At 50.4% G+C, this 24,856-nt stretch overlaps 1 protein-coding gene across 6 annotated transcripts in view; it reads right to left on the bottom strand.

The window, feature by feature from the left end:
* The window catches only part of AGRN (agrin), a 489,507-nt gene that overhangs the window by 116,370 nt on the left and 348,281 nt on the right, over positions 1-24,856 (bottom strand). For all 6 annotated transcript variants that reach the window (XM_060259433.1, XM_060259437.1, XM_060259431.1 and 3 more), the window contains 3 exons: positions 17,634-17,858; positions 11,420-11,644; positions 7,325-7,531 (listed from right to left, as the gene is read on the bottom strand). In XM_060259433.1, the coding sequence (XP_060115416.1) occupies positions 7,325-7,531; positions 11,420-11,644; positions 17,634-17,858 (657 nt within the window). The remainder of the gene's footprint in view (positions 1-7,324; positions 7,532-11,419; positions 11,645-17,633; positions 17,859-24,856) is intronic.

The following is a 24,856-nucleotide window of genomic DNA, read 5'->3' as shown; positions in this document are numbered from 1 at the left end:
TTGCTCGGGGACCTGATAGGAGCCCTCCGGGGGCCTGATTCAGTCCCCGGGCCGCATGCTCTAGAGAATACAATGGAGTTAACCACTGTCTAATGCAGTAGGTTCTTACATACAAATTGCAATGCTTTTAATGGCTTTTAATATTGTGAACGGGGAATCGGATGAGATAACGAGCTGTGATCTGGGTGATCCCCAGTTCAAATCTCACAACTCGTTAGTCGGCTTCAGGCCACCCCCTCAGAGCCAGTCTCGCTCGGGCCTTGCAACCAGAGGGCTCTTGCGGCTCCCTGCGTTGAATCAATCCATCTCCTCTTGGATCGCCTGCTTTCCCTTCTGCCTTCCGACGCCTCCTCGCGTGACTGTCTTTTCCAGACACTCCTGTCTTCTCGCCATGAGACCAAAGCACGACAGCCTCAGTTTCGTCCTTTTAGCTTCTATGCAGAGTTCAGGCTCGCTTTGACCTGGAACCCGCTTCTCATTTTGGTGGCCTACAATATTCGTAAAGCGTTCCTCCGTCACCACATTTCAAAGGAATCGACTAACTTGCAGTTTCAGGCTCTGAGAAGGAATGGCCCGAGGTCATCCGCTGGCCTTTGGGGGGATTTGATCCTGTGTTTCCCCAGTTGTAGCCAGGCCCAGTGCTAGGGACTCTGACGCCCCAGGCTGGCACCTGCCCAGGACCTGCCCCCTCCCCGCAACTGCCCTGTCGCCGCATCCCTACCCATGGGGAGAGCAGGCGCGGCAGTATGGAAGGAGGGCTGGCCAGGCTCTGGCTGAGCCAGGCGTGCACAGTGCTCTCTTGGAGGCGCGGAGCAAGGGAAGCCCGACTCAGAGAAGTCGCACCAACGCCCTGCCCGGCTGTTTTTGCCTTGAAGGCAAGAGTAGCTGGGCAGGGAGGGCGTTCTCCTTCAAGCTGGGCTTCCCTTGCTTGGAGGAGAGCACACGCCAACGCACCATCCTGCTGCTCTCAGTTTCCCAAGCCTATGACCCAGGAAGCTGAGAGGGGCGGAGGGAGGGGACACCCAGAGGCACCCCCTAGGCAAGTTGGCACTGAAGGCAGCTGTCTGCCTTGCCTACTCCTACGCAATGGCCACGGTCGTAACCTAAATCACTAGAGTTCTCCCTGTGACAGTGTCACCCATTCATCCGCACGTGCACACACATACACACAAACACAGAGATGTGCAAAACGCTCACATGAAATGAACAGAGGGAGGGAAAACATGACGGTTCCAAAAAGCCAAGCAAGGGAATACGTTAAAACACCGACCGGCAGCCGCCCGAATTGACTCGTTTAGCAGGGGGAAAGGTGAGCGTACGGTGCTTGCTGGGAAGACGGGCAACAGGTCTGGGAGTTGGGGGAGGGGAGAGCTTGCAAAAAAAAAAATAGCCGATGTTTGCATCCATATTTCTCCGTGCATTCCCTTGTCTTGGTAAAGGGGGAGAGATGCAACTCACAGCCAAGCATCTGCGCAGCTCAGTAACATTCATTACAGAAAGTGCAGGGGAGAGGGGGACTTTTGCATCCCAACTGGGTCAGAGGAAAAGGAATGAAGAAGAGGGGGGGTTGGATCATCCCGGATAGAGCTAAGGAGGAAGGAGAGAAAGCCGACCTCGGAGCAGAGACGTCCCGGCAGAGTGCGGCCGAGCGCCGCGTGGGTGTGCTTCCCTTCTCCGTACAGGCAACGCTGGAAGACACAAGACACACAACGGAAAGAGAGAAAAGAAGAAAGGAGGAGAGAAAAAAAAGAGGAAGGAAGAAGGAAGAAGACAGACATAGCGATGGGCACCCTTCCCTCCTCCCCGCCAGACGTACCCCACATCACGTCATTCTGATTTAGAGTCAGCACCAAAAACAGCTCTTGGACAAATCAGGAGATTTTGGGGGTATAAGCTTTCCAAAGTCAAAGCTACCCCTGGGCATAGAGCAGGAGTCACTGGGGGAGCGGGGGAAGTAGCTGTAAATTTCCTGCACTGCGCAGGGGGTTGGACTAGATGGCCCCTCGGGATCCCTTCCAGTTCTACGCTTCTTTGTTTGGCCAGATAGGTGGAAGGCGTAACGTCAGCAGGGCTGAAAGCTTTCCCCCTCTCAGTGATTCAATCGCGGGTTTGGGGCCAACTTTGATCGACGAGGGCAAATTTTAAAATCGGCAAGCCTGCGCATCAGGATCTCGTTTAAATCTCAAGGTTGCTTTGGGTTCTGGCACATCTACAGCGCAAGGAATGGGGGGGAGCTCTTGATGTCCTTCTAAATTCAGGGCTTTTTTTGTAGCAGGAACTCCTTTGCATATTAGGCCACACTCCCCTGATGTAGCCAATCCTCCTGGAGCTTATGGTAGGCCCTGTACTAAAAGCCCTGTAAGCTCCTGAAGGATTGGCTACATAAGAGGGGTGTGGCCTAATATGCAAAGGAGTTCCTGCTACAAAAAAGCCCAGCTTCTAATGATTAGTGGCAGCTATTTGATTCCTTTGTGTAAGAAGAGTTCTTCTTGCTCCCACTCACGTCCCAACAAGGCTGTTTGTTTTTTTCAAAAAGTTGTTCCGTGGTGGGTTTAAATAACTGTTTTTGTTTTACTGATGTTGTCATTTGGATAACAGTTGGAAGCTGCCACGGGAGCAGCACACGGAGAGGGAGGAGCATAAATATTGCAACCGAATGAATAAAATATGCCCATCCGTTTAAATCTAATTGCTTCAACGAATCGGCTTACTGTTGCAAAGGCAGATCGATGGAGAAGCCTTTCATCGGCTGCTCGCCTTAAATTCCGGGCCTTTCCCTCTCACCTGACTGCTCGGAAGAATCAATACTACAAATTGTTTTAAATATTGGATGTATGAAGCTGGATCAGAACCGTTGGTCTAGGCCTGTATTGTCTACTGTCATGATTCTAGGCCTAGCGAGGCCTACAGGTTCCAGGGAAGCCTGTGTTAGAGTAGCTCCAGGCCCTACATTCCCCAGGATTCCTTCTGTCCCTCTGATTGGATGGGCAGAAGTTTTGGAGGGAAAACTTGCCCAGGGAAGGCTATAGTAAACATGTGCTTTGACAATGAGCTTATGGCCCCTCCCCACAAGCCATCCCAAAAAAGAAAATCACCGTCTGCTGGAAATGAACCCACAACCCATGAACAAAGGCCTCTCCGTCTCCTGATATTAGATAGCTATAGCAGGAGGAGAAAGGCTTTGCTTGATATGTCAACACTGGGTGCCACAGAGACCAGTCTTGGAAGAGAGTCCCTGGCTAGTGAAGACTCCAAGGAATTTTTTTTTGGGGGGGGGGGCACGGAATCAAACGAGACCGCCCCAGTATTCCTCTAAGCACTTCTGAAACAAACCCAGAGAATCCACTTGAGCTGGCTGAACACAAAGGCCCAGGGACGAAAGGCAGAAAAAAAGGCAATTCAGGACATGAGCAGAAAAAAAGGCAATTCAGGACATAAGGATGTCCTGATCCAGCTTCATACATCCAATATTTAAAACAGCTTGAAATCTGTAGTATTGATTCTTCCGAGCAGTCAGGTGAGAGCGAAAGGCCCGGAATTTAAGGCGAGCAGCCGATGAGCCAGTTTGGTGTAGTGGTGAAGTGTGCGGACTCTTATCTGGGAGAACCGGGTTTGATTCCCCACTCCTCCACTTGCAGCTGCTGGAATGGCCTTGGGGCAGCCATAGCTCTGGCAGGAGTTGTCCTTGAAAGGGCAGCTGCTGTGAGAGCCCTCTCCAGCCCCACCCACCTCACAGGGTGTCTGTTTGTGGGGGAGGAAGGGAAAGGAGATTGTGAGCCGCTCTGAGACTCTTTGGAGTGGAGGGCGGGATATAAATCCAATATCTTCTTCTTCTTCAAAACAGCTTGACTTTAAAATGTACTTCAAAATGTATGCAAAGCTAAGGTGGAGGCGACCGTGGAAACGCCCTGAAGCGTTTCTTGTCCTGGATCTAGCGAGGAACTGCCGAGCCAGGTCCTTTCCCTGTCCCATGTCCCCCTCTGGCCTGCTCTGCCAGGTACAGAGAAACACTCCGGAGCGACCCTTGAAGCCGCTGCTGCTCTGTCCTGCGATCCTCGAGCTTTGGGTGCTAAAGCTTCGGAGGGACCTCCAACCCGCTGGCCTTTGATCGGCTCTACTCAGTGCGCTTTCCAAATTAATCCAACAAGCCAACAAGCTCATGACTCCTTCGTCCTGGCGGCAGCAGCTCCTACCTGCTCTCCCCACCGCCCCCCCCACTGCCCCGCTTTGAGGTCCAAAAATGCAGGAAATAAAAATAATTTTTTTTAAATTGTGTTTTCCATTTCTAGTGGGACGTATACTGCCCACTGCATTTGCAAACTGCCATGCGTGGGCTGTGCGAGAGCTGCAGTATCTTGGCTGCATCCGATGAGATGCTGCTTTGAATCCCCACTCGGACGCGGTTATATGGATTCCCCTCAACCAATCGTTTTCTCTCAAACTAATCCCCCTCACAACTCCGAGTGGAATCCTAGCAGGAGCACCTTTGCATGTTAGGCCACACTCCCTTGATGTAGCCAATCCTCCAAGAGCTTACAAGGCTCTTTTTTTTGTAAGTTCTTGAAGGACTGGCTACATCAGGGGTGTGTGGCCTAATATGCAAAGGAGCTCCTGCTAGAATTCCACCCCTGCTCACAAGTATAGATGGCTGCGCGTAACCTGCGTCTCAAAGACCTATTGACATTCTGTACCAAAAAAAGAGGCAGTTCTGCAAGCTGCAAACGTTGAGCAAGTTGGCCCGATGTACCTTGTTTTGCATAATCTGCTCTTGCGTGTGACGTTTTTTTTGTTTCTTTAAAAACTCCTTTCTGTTTCAAGAATTTTGCTTTGGCTGGTCAGAGCAGGATTGGCTCTGCCGCTAGGCAAACTAGGGGATTCCCCAGGGCATCAGTCTTCTGGGAGCACCGGATCGGGCGCTGCAATTCATCCGTTTTTTGACAATTGGTTATCAGTGCGGGAGGGCGGGGGGGGGCTCAGAAGTTAGCCTTGCCTAGAGTGCCAGATCGTCTAGGGCTGGCCCTGGGTCAGAGGCAAGGAGCTAATCTGTGGGTGAAAAGTGATGTCAACCTCTCAAAGGGTTTCCAAGGCAAGGGATTAAGCAGAGGTGGTTTGGCATCGCCTTCCTTGCAGACCCTTCCTTGGTGGTCCAAGGTCTGACGTGGGCAGGCTAGACTATCCAATTCCACATGCCCAAGGAGCCAGATCAATAACCGGGATGACCGGAAATCTTATTCAGCAGCTGCCTGGCTTCTAAGATTTCTTGCAGATACGGGAGGGACGGTGGCTCAGTGGTAGAGCAACTGCTTGGGAAGCAGAAGGTCCCAGGTTCAATCCCCGGCATCTCCAACTAAAAAGGGTCCAGGCAAATAGGCGTGAAAAACCTCCGCTTGAGACCCTGAAGTGCCGCTGCCAGTCTGAGTAGACAATGCTGACTTTGATGGACCCAGGGTCTGACTCACTACAAGGCAGCTTCATATATGTTCTGCCTGCATCAGGTACAAGCGTATCTCGGCAGCCAAATTTTTTATTTTACATACTTCATCGATACCCTATCTTCCTCCCCAGTGGGGACCCAAGGGGGCTGACATCGTTCTCCTCTCCTCTGTTTTACCTTCACAACAACCCTGTGAGGTAGGCTAGGCTGACGGTGTGTGGCCCTAGGCCCTAGGTCACCCAGTGAGCTTCCACGGCATGAGTGGGGATTGGAAGCCAGGTTTCCCAGATACAGCTCTGACCCACTTAACCTCTTAAGGAGGCCGCTGATGGGCCCCTAAATGCTTTTAACTTTCTGTAATAAATACATGCATTCGGGGCTTTTCTTTTAGAAAAAGCCCAGCAGGAACTTATTTGCATATTAGACCACACCCCCTGACGTCACCATTGTTTCACGCAGGGCTTTTCTTCTAGAAAAAGCCCAGCAAGAACTAATCTGCATATTAGGCTACACCCCCTGGCAGCAAGCCAGCCGGAACTGCGTTTCTGTGCATTCCTGCTCAAAAAAAAAAAAACCCTGTATGCATTTTTGGTTATGATTGTATATTAGATTCTGCTTTTAATTTTTGGCTCTTACTGCGTATTAACCTTTTAGGTTCTTAATTCCAGTTTTGGGGTTAGGTTTCTTCCTGTCTTTGTTTTTCTTTACTCTTACCCACGACACCAAGCTTAAGGACTAGAAACTTGCTCTTAAAAAAAACCCCGCCGAGATTCTGGGGAAGCTGAATCCGGCAGCCAGTATCACATCTTTACCCTCCCCGGGGTTCCTCTGGCAGTGCGGCTAACAACACGCAGCCCACAGCATGTATGTTTCTTTAACTGCATTGTCTTCAAGGTGACTTTAAATAGCTTTTTCTCCACGGCCCGTTTAGAGCCAGTGGTGAATTTCTGGATGTTGCCAAACTCTGCTTCCAACCTCTTTGCCTTGTCCCTTAACCCCAGCTGCTGCAGCAAAGCGAAACAGAAACACGCTCAGCCCATGATCAAGGGAGCAACGCTTTATTATCCATTTCCTTTGTTTCGGGGCTGAGCCAGGACTTAAAAAAACCCAAAAGGAACAGGTTCTAGGGCTGTCGTATGGAAGTCCCCTTTAAGGAAATAAATACCTGCTTCATTGTCATGGTTCTCCTCCCCAGCACTGAGAGAGGCAAGAAAAAGAACATCCAACAGAAAGAGATGTCCCCACGGCCACTAGGTACTTACAGACCACACCTGTAAACTGAGAAAGGCTTATTGGAAAGGAGGGGAAAGGGAGAAGGACGAGGGATGGAGGCTGGAACTGCCACAGGGAATTAGTGTTACCCCGAGAAGGAACTCGTGTGTGCGGGGGGTACGGAAGGAGAGCAATGAGGGCTACTTCTGAGTTGAGCGACCGAGCATCCGACAGCAAGCAGACAAATGGATGGATGGACAGATGGATGGAGAGGGGGCAGGGTGGGAGCCACGGACTGAACACTCTGGACTCTGTTATCCAAATATTCGCCATCGCAAGGTGAGGGGGACAGAAGGGAGAGAGGACAGAAATGCAAAACCAAGACAACATCAATAAGAAGAAAGCAGAAGAACCCAGGCCAAGGGATGGAAAGTAAGGACGGATCAGACCTGCCGTTAGTGGCCCAGTAATTGTGGCCGTCAGTGGCCATTAGTGGCCCGGTGAGCATGACTTACCTCCAGAATGGGATATGTCTTCCCATTGTACCATATCAGAAATGGGAAACATTTGGGCAGCCTGGAGATGGCCTTGGGGACGAGGGGGTTGTTTTCGCTTTGCAGATCAGCAGTGAGCAGAAAGGGGGCGAGGGAACCATCTTGCGCAGAGGGCGTCGCTTACCACAGGGGCCCTGGCGTTTGACGGGGATGGCGGTTCTCTGCTGGCACTCGGCCTTCTGGCGCTCGCAATCGTTGCTGTAGGTCCGGCTGTCCCTGCCGCAAAGAGGCCGGTAGGCGCCGTCGCAGGCGATGCGTTCGCAGGTGCAGCGGGCAGATCCCCGGCGGCTGAAACAGACCGCGTTAAAGCGGCATTCGTCCCGGCATTTGTCTAGAGAGGGCCAAGCAGGAGAGAGAGGGAGAGGTTAAGCTGTGGTCAGCAATGGGAAGAAGAAGAAGATGATATTGGATTTATATCCTGCCCTCCACTCCGAAGAGTCTCAGAGCGGCTCACAGTCTCCTTTCCCTTCCTCCCCCACAACAGACACCCTGTGAGGTAGATGAAGATATTGGATTTATATCCCGCCCTCCACTCCGAAGAGTCTCAGAGCGGCTCACAATCTCCTTTACCTTCCTCCCCCACAACAGACACCCTGTGAGGTAGATGAAGATATTGGATTTATATCCCGCCCTCCACTCCGAAGAGTCTCAGAGCGGCTCACAGTCTCCTTTCCCTTCCTCCCCCACAACAGACACCCTGTGAGGTAGATGAAGATATTGGATTTATATCCCGCCCTCCACTCCGAAGAGTCTCAGAGCGGCTCACAATCTTCTTTCCCTTCCTCCCCCACAACAGACACCCTGTGAGGTAGATGAAGATATTGGATTTATATCCCGCCCTCCACTCCGAAGAGTCTCATAGCGGCTCACAATCCCCTTTACCTTCCTCCCCCACAACAGACACCCTGTGAGGTAGATGAAGATATTGGATTTATATCCCGCCCTCCACTCCGAAGAGTCTCATAGCGGCTCACAATCCCCTTTACCTTCCTCCCCCACAACAGACACCCTGTGAGGTAGATGAAGATATTGGATTTATATCCCGCCCTCCACTCCGAAGAGTCTCATAGCGGCTCACAATCCCCTTTACCTTCCTCCCCCACAACAGACACCCTGTGAGGTAGATGAAGATATTGGATTTATATCCTGCCCTCCACTCCGAAGAGTCTCAAAGCGGCTCACAATCTCCTTTACCTTCCTCCCCCACAACAGACACCCTGTGAGGTAGATGAAGATGTTGGATTTATATCCCGCCCTCCACTCCGAAGAGTCTCAGAGCGGCTCACAATCTCCTTTACCTTCCTCCCCCACAACAGACACCCTGTGAGGTAGATGATGATATTGGATTTATATCCCGCCCTCCACTCCGAAGAGTCTCAGAGCGGCTCACAATCTTCTTTACCTTCCTCCCCCCACCCTGTGAGGTGGGTGGGGCTGGAGAGGGCTCTCACAGCAGCTGCTCTTTCAAGGACAACCTCTGCCAGAGCTATGGCTGACCCAAGGCCATGCCAGCGGGTGCAAGTGGAGGAGTGGGGAATCAAACCCGGTTCTCCCAGATAAGAGTCCGCGCACTTAACCACTACACCAAACTGGGATGGACCATCAGTGGGCACAGCTGCACAGCAGAAGAGAATGGCTCTCAGGTGGTCCTTTTGAAGCAGAGGGGTCCTCCTCTCCCTCACTGGCTAGAAAGGAGGAAATCCTGGGGCCAGGAAGGAAAGCAGAATTCGGTACTGTTCCCCGTTCGTAGAAGCTAAAGCAGCGAACGCTTTTGCAAGTCTTTTTTCTTGGGGTTGAATGGAAAGCGGGCACCAAAATCAGCTATCAAGAGCCAAACGCCAGAACGTGCAGATATGTGCATACTGACCAGGGAATTATGCATGACCAGGGCTTTTTTTTTTTTTGTAGCAAGAACTCCTTTGCATATTAGGCCACACCTCCCTGATGTAGCCAGTCCTCCAAGAGCTTGCAGTAGGTCCTATAAGGAGAGTCCTGTAAGCTCTGGGAAGATTGGATACATTAGGGAGGTGTGGCCTAATATGAAAAGGAGTTCCTGCTACAAGAAAAGCCCTGTGCATGACAGAGGTCCCCAGCCTCTTTCAGCCTGCAAGCACCATTGGAATTGTGCACAGAGTGGTTGGCACGGCCACGTAATAGCCGCCACGTAAGATGGAACTGGCCACAAAATGGCCCGATTAAAGCAGTCCTAAATGGTGATTTAAAATCGTAAGAACATAATAACATAAGAGAAGCCATATTAGATCAGGCCGGTGGCCCATGCAGTCCAACACTCTGTGTCACATAAGAACATCAGAGAAGCCATGTTGGATCAGGCCAATGGCCCATCCAGTCCAACACTCTGTGTCACAGAAGAACATAAGAGAAGCCATGTTGGATCAGGCCAATGACCCATCCAGTCCAACGCTCTGTGTCATATAAGAACATAAGAGAAGCCATGTTGGATCAGGCCAGTGGCCCATCCAGTCCAACACTCTGTGTCACGTAAGAACACAAGAGAAGCCATGTTGGATCAGGCCAGTGGCCCATGCAGTCCAACACTCTGTGCCACATAAGAACATAAGAGAAGCCATGTTGGATCAGGCCAATGGCCCATTCTGTCCAACACTCTGTGTCACGTAAGAACATAAGAGAAGCCATGTTGGATCAGGCCAATGGCCCATCCAGTCCAACACTCTGTGTCACATAAGAACATCAGAGAAGCCATGTTGGATCAGGCCAGTGGCCCATCCAGACCAACCCCCTGTGTCACATAAGAACATCAGGGAAGCCATGTTGGATCAGGCCAATGGCCCATGCAGTCCAGCACTCTGTGCCACATAAGAACATAAGAGAAGCCATGTTGGATCAGGCCAATGGCCCATCCAGTCCAACACTCTGGGTCATATAAGAACATCAGAGAAGCCATGTTGGATCAGGCCAATGGCCCATCCAGTCCAACACTCTGTGCCACATAAGAACATAAGAGAAGCCATGTTGGAGCAGGCCAATGGCCCATCTAGTCCAACACTCTGGGTCATATAAGAACATCAGAGAAGCCATGTTGGATCAGGCCAATGGCCCATCCAGTCCAACACTCTGTGTCACATAAGAACACAAGAGAAGCCATGTTGGATCAGGCCAGTGGCCCATGCAGTCCAACACTCTGTGCCACATAAGAACATAAGAGAAGCCATGTTGGATCAGGCCAATGGCCCATTCTGTCCAACACTCTGTGTCACGTAAGAACATAAGAGAAGCCATGTTGGATCAGGCCAATGGCCCATCCAGTCCAACACTCTGTGTCACATAAGAACATCAGAGAAGCCATGTTGGATCAGGCCAGTGGCCCATCCAGACCAACCCCCTGTGTCACATAAGAACATCAGGGAAGCCATGTTGGATCAGGCCAATGGCCCATGCAGTCCAGCACTCTGTGCCACATAAGAACATAAGAGAAGCCATGTTGGATCAGGCCAATGGCCCATCCAGTCCAACACTCTGGGTCATATAAGAACATCAGAGAAGCCATGTTGGATCAGGCCAATGGCCCATCCAGTCCAACACTCTGTGCCACATAAGAACATAAGAGAAGCCATGTTGGAGCAGGCCAATGGCCCATCTAGTCCAACACTCTGTGTCACATAACATAAGAGAAGCCATGTTGGATCAGGCCAATGGCCCATTCAGTCCAACACTCTGTGCCACATAAGAACATAAGAGAAGCCATGTTGGATCAGCCAATGGCCCATCCAGTCCAACACTCTGTGCCACATGGTCGCCAAAACCCACATGCCCTCAGGAGGTTCACCAGTGGGGCCAGGACTCCAGAAGTGCCCCCCCTCCAGCACCCAGAATACAAAGCATCACTGCCCCAGACAGAGTGTTCCATCTATACCTAGTTGGCGACATGGACCTCTGCTCCTTAAGTTTATCCAATCCCCTCTTGAAGGTGCCTATACTTGTAGCCTCCTCTGCCTCATGCTGCAGTGAATTACTCTTTGGGTGAAGAAGTACTTTCTTGTATCTGTTCTAAATTGTGATGCACTTTGTGTATTTGATTTATATTGCTCCGTAAGGAAGAAAAGGTAACTAATAAAAGTTTTGAATGAAACCAAAAAAATAAATCAAACAGAGCGACCAGGGCTTCTTTTTAGCCACCGTGTGCAGACACTTCCTCGCTCAGGACTAACTAGAACAACTCAAGTTCAGGACCACTTACCTTGAAACTGACACTGCCCGGATCGCACCTTCTGGATCTCTATCCCCCGCACCGCACCGGACCTCACCATGATGCACTCATTGTCGTAGGTCACTCCATCGTCGCCGCACACCGGGTCCCGCTTCAAGGGGCAGCTTTCGGGCCGGGGTAGGAGCTCAGCACGCCGGGTCCGGGGGTTGACCCGGCAAACGCGGTTCATGTCATTGTGGGTGCTCCTGCAGGGGTCTGCAAAGAAGAGGTGAGGAATGAGATGGCCACACAGCAAGCGGCGGCATTCAGAGATACTTACAAGCTTGCTCTGACAGGTAGCAGCTATCCTAGGGCCTCAAACAAAGATTTCCCCAGATCCTGTTACCCAAGATCCCTTTGAACAGGGCCAAAGGCAGAACTTGGGTGCCTCTACATGCAAAGCATGTGATTTGCCTCTCTAAACTCGGCCACCAATAATCCAGCTTGCAGTCTAAAATCGACGTGAGGAAAGATGCTATAAAACAAGCATGGGTACAAAGAAGACGATTCGTAGGTGGGCTACCCAGAATTCATTCATTCATTCACTTTCTTTCTTTCTTTCTCTCCCTAGTTGCAGCTGATTTATGAGAACTGCTCTGAGAGAACTTGTGACTCACCCAAGGTCACTCCAACAGCTGCATGTGGAGTGGGGAATCAAACCCATTTGTCCAAGATTACAGTCCACACCCCTAACCACCCCTTCCTTAGGGGAGGGACGGTGGCTCAGTGGTAGAGCATCTGCTTGGTAAGCAGAAGGTCCCAGGTTCAATCCCTGGCATCTCCAAAAAAGGGTCCAGGCAAATAGGTGTGAAAAACCTCTGCTTGAGACCCTGGAGAGCCGCTGGCAGTCTGAGAAGACAATACTGACTTTGATGGACCAAAGGTCTGATTCAGCTTCATATGTTCCTTCCTTCCTTCCTTCCTTCCTTCCTTCCTTCCTTCCTTCCTTCCTTCCTTCCTTCCTTCCTTCCTTCCTTCCTTCCTTCCTTCCTTCCTTCCTTCCTAGTTGCAGCTGATTTATATGGAGTGGGGAATCAAACCCATTGTCCAAGATTAATGTCCACATCCCTAACCACTACACCAAACTGGCTCTCTCCATGTAGCAGCCCTCTACCTCTGCATGCTGACTTATCCCAGGACTATCCAGAGGCAAGTCAAATACCCTTGAGTTAGGCCCTGCGTTTGATATTGACCCATTACAAAACTCTTGCTTTCTGGGTGGTAGGGAGTCACCTCCATCCCTTGCAAAGGCAAGCATCTGCACAAGCGCAACATGCATGCAGATCCGTGATGGAAAGCACCCCGGCACAGGAAGGGCGCCCCAGCCCTCCCCCGGGATCCTATCTGTCTAATCCGGGTTTATCCGGATCACTGTCCATTCACTACTTGGACACTCTTATCAGAATGCTGAATACACTGGTCTGCTTATTGGCTAATCCCTTTCTCTCTTCTTTCCACTGGGACGCTTTTAGTAGCCGGCTGATAATACCTGAGACGGGTCGGCTTGCTTCCCTACTGTGAATAGCAGAAATGTGAACACTCTGGGAAAACCTGCACCCACTCAGCCTTTTCTAAATCTTGAAATACCTGCATTGCATTTCAACCACTCCCCAAGGGAGGGGGGGAGTAAGGGACAGTGGATTAACCAATCTCCATGGAGACTGGAAAAACTACACAGCGCAGGGAAGAGGGGCAGGGTGGACGACACTTTAACCCCATAAACACACATCAAAATAGGGCCAAACCTGACTTCTGGGGGCAAGAGGCTACACTGGCCGCACAAAGAAGACCACTGTTCTTTCAAGGGTCTTGCAAAGAAGAAGAAGATATAGGATTCATATCCCAACCTACACTCTGAATCGCAGAGTCTCAGAGCGGCTCACGATCTCCTTTACCTTCCTCCCCCACAACAGACACCCTGTGAGGAGAGTGGGGCTGAGAGAGCTCTCCCAGCAGCTGCCCTTTCAAGGACACTTCTGTGAGAGCTACGGCTGACCCGAGGCCATTCCAGCAGCTGCGAGTGGAGGAGTGGGGAATCAGACCCGGTTCTCCCAGATAAGAGTCAGCTCACTTCACCGTGGAGCATTGTGCACAGCACTGAAAAGTCTGAGATTAGCCGAGGAGGAACACCTTTTATTTGTTTCTGAAAGCTCCTTCCAGAGATCAGGAAGGCGGGGAGGCAGTGGCTAAGAAAGTGCACTGAGATCCAGATGGTGACTCACAAAAACTCGTTTCCCGCTGCAAATTTTGTTCGTCCTTTAAGGTGCTTGCTCTTTTCTGCTGCCACAGATGAACACAGCCGCCCATCTCTCTGAAGAAGTAACCTGTGGCTCACAAAAGCTCATACTTTGCCACTAATTTTCTTAGTCTTTAAAGTGTAGGCTGGACTTTTGCTCTTTTCTGCTGCCACAGACAGACTAACGGGGCTACCCATCTTGATCTGTCTGAAGAAGGGAGCAATGCAGGACTTTCTTTGGAGCAGGAATCCCTTTGCATATTAGGCCACACACACCCCCGGTGTAGCCAATCCTCCTGGAGCTTACAGTAGGCCCTGTAAGAAGAGCCCTGAAAACTCTTGGAGGTTTGGCTACATCGGGGGTGTGTGGCCTAATATGCAAAGAAGCTCCTGCTACAAAGAAAGCCCTGGAGCAGTGACCCATGAAAGCTCATGTCCTGCCACAAATTTGGTTAGTCTTTAAGACGCTGCTGGACTCTCTTGCTCTTTTCTGTGGCCCCGGAAGGTAGGACCAAAACCAATGGGTTGAAATGAAATCAAAAGAGTTTACGGCTCAACATTAGGAAGAACTTCCTGACTGTTAGAACGGTTCTTCAGTGAAACAGGCTTCCTCGGGAGGTGGTGGGCTCTCCTTCCTTGGAGGTTTTTAAACAGAGGGTAGATGGCCATTCGGCTGCAATGAGGATCCTGTGAATTTAGGGGGCAGTGAATTTCCTGCAGTGTGCAGCGGGTCGGACTAGATGACCCTGGAGGTCCCTTCCAACTCTTCTATGATTGTACAGACAAACATTGTTACCCATCTTGAACTGTGATCCAGATAGTCCTTGGTTTCACATCTGCCACGACCTTTGGCAAGTCTCATAAGCAACAGTCCCCACCTCCCCAACTAAAAAACGACAAATAACAACATTGGTCTGCCTTACAGGGGTGTCGTGAAGGGTGACTATAGGATCCTGGGCATTGCTCATCACAGCAAAGATGCCCGCTGTTGCCCAAACATGAGATGGCAGCTCTCTAACAGAGAGGACGGTCAGTGGGTTTCACATTGCAGGCAAGACAGACATTAGGAATTGTGCTTTTGTTTTCCTTTTCTTTTTCGGCCACGGATTTCATTTTCTCAAGTGCGTTAAAATGGTAACAGCAGAGGGAAAGCATCTTTCGATTTCCTGAGGGCAACATTCTAAGCTCTTTCTGGCAAAGAAATAAAAAAGCTGCCAATGAAGGGATGAAACGGCAATATAGAGGCTGTGGTAAAGGAGGGAAAAGGTAAGTGAGCGCCACAAATTGAAGCTGAATTAAATTTCTCACGTCCCAGAAAGGGGTCAACTGCAACTTCTGTGCAAGGCCCAAATGTCATTTCATGTGTCCTTAGAGCCAGTTTGATGTAGTGGTTAAGTGCACGGACTCTTATCTGGGAGAACCGGGTTTGATTCCCCACTCCTCCGCTTGCACCTGCTGGAATGGCCTTGGGGCAGCCATAGCTCTCTTACCTGGGAGAACCGGGTTTGCTTCCCCACTCCTCCACTTGCAGCTGCTGGACTGGCCTTGGGTCAGCCATGGCTATCCCAGAGAACCAGTTTGGTGTAGTGGTTAAGTATGAGGACTCTTATCTGGGAGAACTGGGTTTAATTCCCCACTTCTCCCCTTGCAGCTGCTGGAATGGCCTTGGGTCAGCCACAGCTCTGGCTGAGGTTGTCCTTGAAAGGGCAACTGCTGTGAGAGCCCTCTCCAGCCCCAGCCACCTCACAGGGAGTCTGTTGTGGGGGGAGAAGATAGAGGAGATTGTAAGCCACTCTGAGTCTCTGATTCAGAGAGAAGGGCGAGGTATAAATCTGCAGTCTTCTTCTTCTCCTTCACTTGCAGCTGCTGGAATGGCCTTGGGTCAGCCATAGCTCTCGCAGAGCTGTCCTGGAAAGGGCAGCTGTTGTGAGAGCCCTCTCAGCCCCACCCACCTCACAGGGTGTCTATTGTGGGGGGAGAAGATAGAGGAGATTGTAAGCCACTCTGAGTCTATGATTCAGAGAGAAGGGTGGGGTATAAATCTGCAGTCTTCTTCTTCTTCTCCTTCACTTGCAGCTGCTGGAATGGCCTTGGGTCAGCCATAGCTCTCGCAGAGCTGTCCTGGAAAGGGCAGCTGCTGTGAGAGCCTTCTCAGCCCCGCCCACCTCACAGGGGGGCCTGTTGTGGGGGGAGAAGATATAGGAGATTGTGAGCCGCTCTGAGACTCTGATTCAGAGAGAAGGGCGGGGTATAAATCTGCAGTCTTCTTCTTCGTTCTTATACACCCAAGGAAGTGCTGTTTGTCACTTTGGGGTCAGGCAGCATTTTTTTTCTCCTGGCCAGTTTGCCCAGGGATCCTGGACGTTTTTGCCGTCTTCTGGGCTTGGAGCCTTCAGGGGTCACTGGGGATGTGTGTGTGGGGTGGGGGGAGGCACTTGCAAATTTCTTGGATAGTGCAGGGGGGTGGACTAGATGACCCTGGAAGCACCTTCCATGATTCTACGATTCTAACTATAGTCGCACACATGGTAGGTGGGCTCGTTCATCAGCTGGGCCTCTGCAACTGCATTTTCAAACACAGAAAGGCCTCTCATACGTTATTGAGACCAGTTTGACCTGCAGTGGGAAAATGAGGGCCAACTGTAACATGATGAGGCAGCCTTCTACACATGGTGAGGCTCCCCCCCACACACACACCTGGTATCGCCTCTATAGGGCCACAGGCAGTCAGTTTGGGGAAACAGCAGCCTTCTAGTTTGGTGAGAGAGCCTGTTTGGTGTAATGGTTAAGTGGTCGGACTCTTATCTGGGAAAACCGGGTTTGATTCCCCCACTCCTCTACTTCCACCTGCTGGAATGGCCTTGGGTCAGCCATAGCTATCTCAGGAGTTGTCCTTGGAAGGGCAACTGCTGTGAGAGCTCTCTCAGCCCTACCCACCTCACAGGGTGTCTGTTGTGGGGGGAGAAGATACAGGAGATTGTAAGCCGCTCTGAGTCTCTGATTCAGAGAGAAGGGCGGGGTATAAATCTGCAGTCTTCTTCTTCCTCACAGCCCCTACCTGACTCCTGCCCAGCACTGATCCCCCGCCTCAACAGCTGGAGCAGCAGATGCGCCTTCCCTCCTCATTCCACTGGGTAGCACAGCAAATGCTGAGCCAGTTTGGTTCGGCGGTCAAGTGTGCAGACTCTAAACTGGGAGAACCGAGTTGGATTCCCCACTTCTCCTCCACATGCAGCTGCTGGTGGGACAGCTCTCTCAGAGCTGTTCTCTTAAGAGCAGTTCTCTGAGAGCTCCCTTAGCCCCACCTGCCTCACAAAGTGTTCGTTCTGGGGAAAGGAAGGGAAGACGATTGTAAGCCTCCTTCAGGTAGTGAAGGGTGGGGTATAAATCCAATCGCCTCCTCCTCCTCAGACATGCTCAGTAGGGCTTCCCAAACTCTCACATTAGTTGTCAGAGGAGGAGGCAGCCCAAGACAAGAGCCAGAGGAAGAATGGCACCCCATGCCACTGCCTCACCTCACTTCATTAGAGAGCCAGTCAAGGGGCTGCCTCACCGTGTTAGGGGGACAGGGTTGCCAGGCAATGCCTACCAATTGGCAGAAAGTTTGTGGGGACATGGGGTGCAATGTCGTGTGTTCATCACTTCCAGTGAATACTTGGGAGGTGACATAGGGTAAGTCTAGGAATTGCCAGAAACTCTATGGTAGAACCACAGAGTTTCCAGAGATTCCTAGAGCTCCCCTCCCTCACTTGTGGGTTTTCATGGGAAGTGATGTAACGGGGCATGCAATGCTGTCCCCCCCCCCCTCCCTGCTTCTGCTGCTGCTTGGGCAAAGGAACCTGAAGGCAGGGAGTCTCCTGCCCCAACGAGCATACCGGCAAGCCTATCAGGGAAGTAACCTCATTAATCAACCCCGCCCCCCCATCAAAGGAAAAACAATATGGCCGGCAGCCGCCCTTGCCAACTTACCACAAGGCCCATCAAACTTCTTGAAGATGTTCTCTTGCTTGTCGCAGGCATGCCTGTTGAGGTGGCACTCGCTGCGGTAGTCCTTGCCGTCGCTGCCACACACGGTGTTCTCGGGCACGCCGCTGCACGAGGACGGGCAGATGCACTTGGCCGACTGCCCATCTGTGGAGCGGGCACAGGTGCTGCCAAAACTGCACGTCACCTCAGCACAGGGGTCCTTAGAACCTGGAGGAAAGGAGAGGAGAGAGGAGTGAGTCCCAGGCAGTAGGAAGTAGGCGTCTTGCTGACCCACGGCGCTACAAAACTGCCACGACATGCCGCTGGTCCGTCCACACCATGTGGCAGGGAGCCTTGTTGCTAATACAATCAGCTTCAGTCATCCCTGTTTGGCCAGCTGGCCTATAATGTTGAAACTTATCTGTTTGCTAAATGAAACTGACATGCATTTGACTTTTCAAGCTGCCATTCTCTGTGGCGGCCAAGAGTCATTCCCAGATCCGAGTAATGAACAGATAGCTTGCAAAGGCGAGAGAGTTGATCTGACAGTTTATATGTGATTTTGATGAACTGCGGTGGATTTTGAGAGTTTTGTTGCACGGCCATGATATATTGCAAAGCATTTTTTTTTCCCCTGAATGGGATGTGATTGATTTGGTTTACAACAAACGACAACAAAACATAAAAACTCTTAACAATGTACAGTTACACCGGATGCAAAAAACTGTTACAGGCCAGACAGTGAGCTCCTCCTCAGAGGACTTGGAAAGGGAAGAATCAGGACCTGCACCAGTGCAATGCCTGCCTGAGAAGCTGGGTCTAAAAGAAGATCCAGAAAAGAAGCATCAGGAAGCAGGAGTCGCTCATTCTAGCAGGAGATGAAAGAAAGGGGACAGCGATAAGAGTGTTGGTCACCATTTCTCCTGAATTAGCAGAGTGCAGAAGACAGAGAGAGCACTTGACAGCCTGAGAGAGACCAAAAAAGCCCTTGCTTAATTGCACAACAGCAATCAGTGCTAATTCCTGGAACAGAGCCCATACAGGAGCAGGAATGACAAGCTGGTAAGCAGCAGCACCTGGGCTTTGGGGGATGAGTCAGCTGATGTGACAGATAAAAGAAAAACGCTGAACAAGGCTCAACGTGGAAGCAATCTGGCCACCCTCTCTGTGAGCTGACCCACTGAGCAAACAGATTACTATCTTGCCTTGCTGCCTTGCACCCTGTCCTGTTAATTTTACTTGCTTCTCCAGCTAGAAACCCACACCCCGCCTCCTGCCTTGGCTTCCCAGCTTTGGTCTCTGGACTCTGGACCTTTCTGCTCCTCCAACCTGTGGACTGAATCTTTGACTCCTTGGCTCCGTGCTGATTTGTTGACTTTGCTCTTATCTCTTGCCTTGATTGACTGTGATAACATCCTAGAGACCCTGGAGAGAGATTTATTGAGAAGATGGTGTGTGAGAATGTTTGAGAGAATTTCTCCGTGACGAGTGCTGGAGTGAGTGGTCCACTGAAAGATGCCTGGGAGATGTCTCTTCGAGAAAGGGCTTGTCAGAAATGCGTTCCCGTCAGAGGCTCTTGTGATCCCCACTTCATGTATTAGAATTCTGTACTTCGAAGACACATGAAGTTATAACTAATGACTTGGAAAGATAATAAATATCCTTAAGCAAAGAAAACAAAGGAACTTTCCCTAACGGAATCAACAGTAGCACTGAGTACTTTAAATCAGCCTGGAGGAGCGGGTGGATTGTCTTTGAAGTTTCCGGAAGTCTGAAAAGAGATGTTTTTCTACACACTTGAACGGACAAAAAGAACTTGGTATTTTTGAGTATGATTGGAGTGTTATTTTTAATATAAGAGTATTGTATTTTGTGAATGTTTATGTCATGCAATCTTGAAGCTGTCTCAACATAGAAAATTCATGAATTATAGACACTGTAGTTAAATCATATACTGGATGTATTTTCGTTAATATTCCACAGTTGCTTTGTTGTTAGTCTGCCCTGGACATGACAAAATCTTCCATGTTAGTTCAAGAGCAATGCCAACACATGCTGTAACGGTCAAGTGTTCACTTGCTGTTAAAGAAATGAGAGGAAGATGGCCAGAGGAGTCACCTGGGCAACCACCAAGAAGGCTCTGCTCCGGGCCATCCCAGACTGCATCTCCTAGGATGACAGGATCCAAAGCAGAGTCTCTCCACAGGACAGAGATGGATGTGTGGGAGAAAGCAGGTCTCCAGGTAAGCTTGCTCATTTCATTTCAGGCTTTAAAGGTTCAAAGACCTGAGCACCTCGAATGGAGTCCAGAAGCTCATTGGCTGAGAGAGCTCTCAGAGAACTGCTCTTGAGAGAACAGCTCTGTGAGAATTGCATCTCACCCAAGTTCACCCAGCTGGTGCAGGAAAAGCGAGGAATCAAACTGGGTTCTCTGCACGTTTAAGAGTCATCGCACTTAACCACTACACCACACTAGCTCTCAGTCCAGTCTTTGGACATGGAATGATTCTTAGTTATTCTTGATCTAAAAAGTGGGGGGGGGGGTTACCAAAAGAGTTCTCTCATGCCGCTTCTGACCTTTTCAGGTGCTCCTTGCAAAACATAAATAATGAGGGAAAGAAGGCTTTTGCATGCTGTTTGCCATTTAGGTATTGCGGCTGGATTAGGAGAACCAGTTTGGTGTAATGGTTAAGCGCGTGGACTCTTATCTGGGGGAACCGAGTTTGATTCCCCACTCCTCCACCTGCAGTTGCTGGAATGGCCTTGGGTCAGCCATAGCTCTCGCAGGAGTTGTCCTTGAAAGGGCAGCTGCTGTGAGAGCCCTCTCAGCCCCACCCACCTCACAGGGTGTCTGTTGTGGGGGAGGAAGGGAAAGGAGATTGTAAGCTGCTCTGAGATTTTGATTCAGAGAGAAGGGTGGGGTATAAATCTGCAGTCGTCTTTTTCTTCTAGGAGATCAGGGTACGAATCCTCTCTCTGCCATGAAACTCACTGTGTGACACTGGGCTAGTCGCTTTCTCCCAGGCTATCTTATCTCCTAGGATTGATGCGGGAATAAAAATGTAAGTCAACGATCTTGGGACTCAAGGAAATGTCTGATCTGCTTGGCCTTTGGATCCCACCCTAGAGCTTGGGTGTATCGTGGACAAAATCGGGACCACTAAACGTTCAGAGCTGATGCCGCCGCCACCAGTGCATCGAAATGCATCATGTAGACCTGGGCTCTTGCTGCGCCAGAGTTCAGAACAGTCAGCTGCGGCTCGGCCCCCAGATCCTAATCGGGTTGGCGACAGGAAGTTTTTAATGCACCGCGAGCAAAACATAATTAGAGCAAGCCATCAAGAAGCAATTCTCCATTCGATCAGGACGAGGCCAATGTGTTATTTATAGGACCCGGCGCCCCACTTATTTATTTATTTTCCACGTTTCCCCCCCCCCCCCTCTGTTCCATTTGTCATTTGTTCCCTCCTCCCCTCCAATCCCCTATTATTATTTTAAATAAATCACTCGGCACCCCCCAGCTCCCTTCCCCTCCCTCGCTTCCAACAAGAGTCCCCAGCAGGAACCGAGAAGCGCAGATTTATCGTGAGCTGGAGCTTCTCATCAGGAGAGAGAGCAAGAGAGAGAGAGAGAGGGAAAAAAGGTCAAGTTAATTTACTCCCAGACAAGTGGACGGGGGTTTCATTTGCACAGCTCCTGGCTCGCAGCGGATGCGTGCTGAGCTACCGAGGAGGTTTCATTAGCTTCGCTGGCCAGCCCCTTCTGCAAAATAAGTTGCTCCAGGGTGTGAGCCACGCTTGCGTGCACACGTGTGGGGGGTGCCTCTGGGCAGGAGTGTGGGAGGCTCTGTGGTGCGAGGCAATCAGGCTGGAAGAACAGGGTGGGGTGACCATTTTAGGGGTCATAAGATTCTTGGCAGAACACACTATCAGACACAGCACCCAGCTTTCCTTCTCCCTGCCATGGATAACTCTTGCCTTCAACTACGGCTTCCTAGCCAATTCCCACTTCCTGTTCCCTCCCCAGACAGTGGCTGCTTCCTGTCTTCTTGCACATCCTCTTCCTGTTTCCTTCGCATTTGACTTCCTGTTTCCTATCTCACTTCCTGTTACTTCCCCAGCCCGGAGACCCCGGAAACTAGGGTTGCCAAGTCCAATTCAAGAAATATCTGGGAACTTTGCGGGTGGAGCCTCGAGACATTGGGGGTGGAGCCAAGAGAAAGGTTGCGACAGGCATAATTGAACTCCAAAGGGAGTTCTGGCCATCACATTTAAATGCCTTCCCTCCACTGGAAATAATGGATAGGGGCAACTTCTTTGGGGGCTCATAGAATTGGACCCCCTGGTCCAATCTTTTTGAAACGTGGGGGGTGTTTTGAGGAGAGGCATCAGATGCTATACTGCAAATTTGATGCCTCTACCTCAAAAACAGCCCCCCTCAAGCCCCAGATGCTCGCAGATCAATTCTCTATTATACCCTATGGGAATTGGTCTCCATAGGGAATAATGGAGTGCCCAGCGGACATTCCCCTCCTCCCCCCTGCTTTCTGATGACCCTGAAGTGGGGGGGGCTCAAAATTGGGGGATCCCCTGCCCCCACCTGGGGATTGGTAACCTTACCGAACACACTTCCTGTTTCCTCTCAAGGCATCACCAACATTTTCTCTCGCCTTCTCCTACTTCCTTTTTCTCCCAGCTGAGAGCCTCACCAAACGGCATCAACTTCTTCAGGTCCAGGCAGAGGATCCCCTGGTTTTGCAGGTTCCTCCCTGCTGCCAGCCAGCTGGCCAGCAGGGGAAGCCGCACCCCAGCAGCCATGATGGACCTTTAGAGCTCAGTATGTTTAGAAGAACCTTGCAAACTCTTTGTGTTTTGGAATGTGTGTGTGTCTTTAAATCTCAGCAGGATGCAAAAGCTGCATGGGGCAGGGTGAGCAGGCACAGCCATGTGGCTCTTCCCGGTGAGTGTGTGACAGAGGAATTCAGCACAGTTCTTCTCTTTTGCATTCCTTTAAGAAGTCATTTGTATAGTAAAATGCAGGGCTCTTTTTTTAGCAGAAGCTCCTCTGCATATTAGGCCATGCCCCCCTGATGTAGCCAATCTTCCTGGAGCTTACAGTAGGCCCTGTACTGAGAGCCCTGTAAGGTCTTGGAGGATTGGCTACATCAGGGGGGTGTGGCCTAACATGCAGAGGAGCTCCTGCTAGAAAAAGAACCCTGGTAAAATGGATAGTAAAGAGTTAACTAGACCCTAATTATGAGATGGAGGAAAACTCTAACCCTCCCCCCAGACCTCTCTCTTCCTTGTTTTCCTGTAATGAATCTGAAGAAGTTGTTTGAAATATAGCAGATTGTTATATTTAGCAACTCCCATGAGTAAAGCAATTTATACCATTGCCCCCGTGAGATCACAAAAGTGTGGGCTTGCAAGCTGTTTGTGTTTATTTGGGCTGCTTTGTGAATGTGTGTGTATGTGTTTTCACTTTCATTTAGTGGCAGTGCAGCTGCTGGGAAACCCTTTGGAGTCAAAAAAGAGAACAAGGAAATGAAGACTGTATTCGAGGGAACTGCAATGCTGTATTTTTTTTTTTTTTTAATTTTAGGGAATGGATAAGTCTCCACACCCAAAGCCTCTGAGTATATCCTGAGTTGGGTCTGGCAATCCTAACTTCTTTCCCTAGCCAAAACCCCCTTCCCGTTTCCTCCCTAGATAGCAGCTACCTCCTGTCTTCTTGCCCAGCCCCTTCCTGTTTCTTCCACAGGAGACTTCCTCTTCCCCCAGCTGACTCCCACTGCCTATTCCTTCCCCAGCCCACTTCGTTTCCTCCCCCAGCTGACACCCACTTCCTTATCCCCTTCAAAGCAAAACCAACTTTCTGTTTCCTCTCCAGATAGACCCTTCTTCCTCTCCACTCATCACCCACTTCCTTTTTCTCCCAGCCGAGTTCCCCTTTGGTTTCTACCATAGAGTTTTTGTGCAAATATTGTGAGCAAAAATTCTACTTTGTGAGCTACTGGCATTAAAGCTGTGAGCTGCTGCATAAATTAGCTTGCTCTGGGGCCATCTTTCCTGCCAAAAGACAAAAATGTGTGAGCCAGATGCAAAATGTGTGAGCCAGATGTGTGAGCCTGCTCCGGCGGGGAGGGCGGGATACAAATAAAAATTATCTATCTAAAATTATCTAAAAAAATGTGAGCTAGCTCACACTAACTCAGCTTAGAGGGAACACTGGTTGCCTGACATCCTGGATGTGGTGACATCACTTCCGGGTCACGTGGACAGCGAAGTAGACACACGGCTGCACACTGCACGGATCACCCTCTTTTTTGAGGTAACTTCCCCCCCTCACCAGCCAGCTGACCAGTGGCAGGGAAGCGGGGCCTCTCAGCAGGGACCCCTCCCTCCACTGAGGGGTCTGGTGGCCCTAGTTCTAAACCCCTCTCGTGAGTCTGCGCCACAAGCAAGATTCAAACTTGGGACTGGCTGGCTTGCAAGTCACTCTCTCAGCCACTGTCCAATAAGAAAGCAAGAGACAAAATGTGCCTGAAAAGCTGGAAGGTGAGAGCTTGCACTACCCATGAAACGTTTGCGTGGGGATTTGGCCCAAAGATCTGGAATAAGAACATAAGAGAAGCCATGCTGGATCAGGCCAATGGCCCATCCAGTCCAACACTCTGTGTCACACAAGAACATAAGAGAAGCCATGCTGGATCAGGCCAGTGGCCCATCCGGTCCAACACTCTGTGTCACATAAGAGAAGCCATGTTGGATCAGGCCAATGGCCCATCCAGTCCAACACTCTGTGTCACACAAGAACATAAGAGAAGCCATGTTGGATCAGGCCTGTGGCCCATCCAGTCCAACACTCTGTGTCACATAAGAACATCAGAGAAGCCATGTTGGATCAGGCCTGTGGCCCATCCAGTCCAGCACTCTGTGTCACACAGTGGCCAATATGTGTGTGTGTGTGTGTGTGTATATATATATATATACACACACATACATACATACATATACACACATACACACACACATATATACACACTGTGGCTAATAGCCACTGATGGACCTCTGCTCCATATTTTTATCCAATCCCCTCTTAAAGCTGGCTATGCTTGTAGCTGCCACCGCCTCCTGTGGCAGTGAATTCCACATGTGAATTCCACATGAATGATCGTATTGTGCCCCACAAACCACAAGTTGTAGGGTGCTAGGGATCTGGCAACC

The sequence above is a fragment of the Heteronotia binoei genome, chromosome 18 (genome assembly GCF_032191835.1).
Source record: "Heteronotia binoei isolate CCM8104 ecotype False Entrance Well chromosome 18, APGP_CSIRO_Hbin_v1, whole genome shotgun sequence".
NCBI lineage: Eukaryota > Metazoa > Chordata > Lepidosauria > Squamata > Gekkonidae > Heteronotia > Heteronotia binoei.
This window is presented reverse-complemented; position numbering and strand designations above follow the sequence as displayed.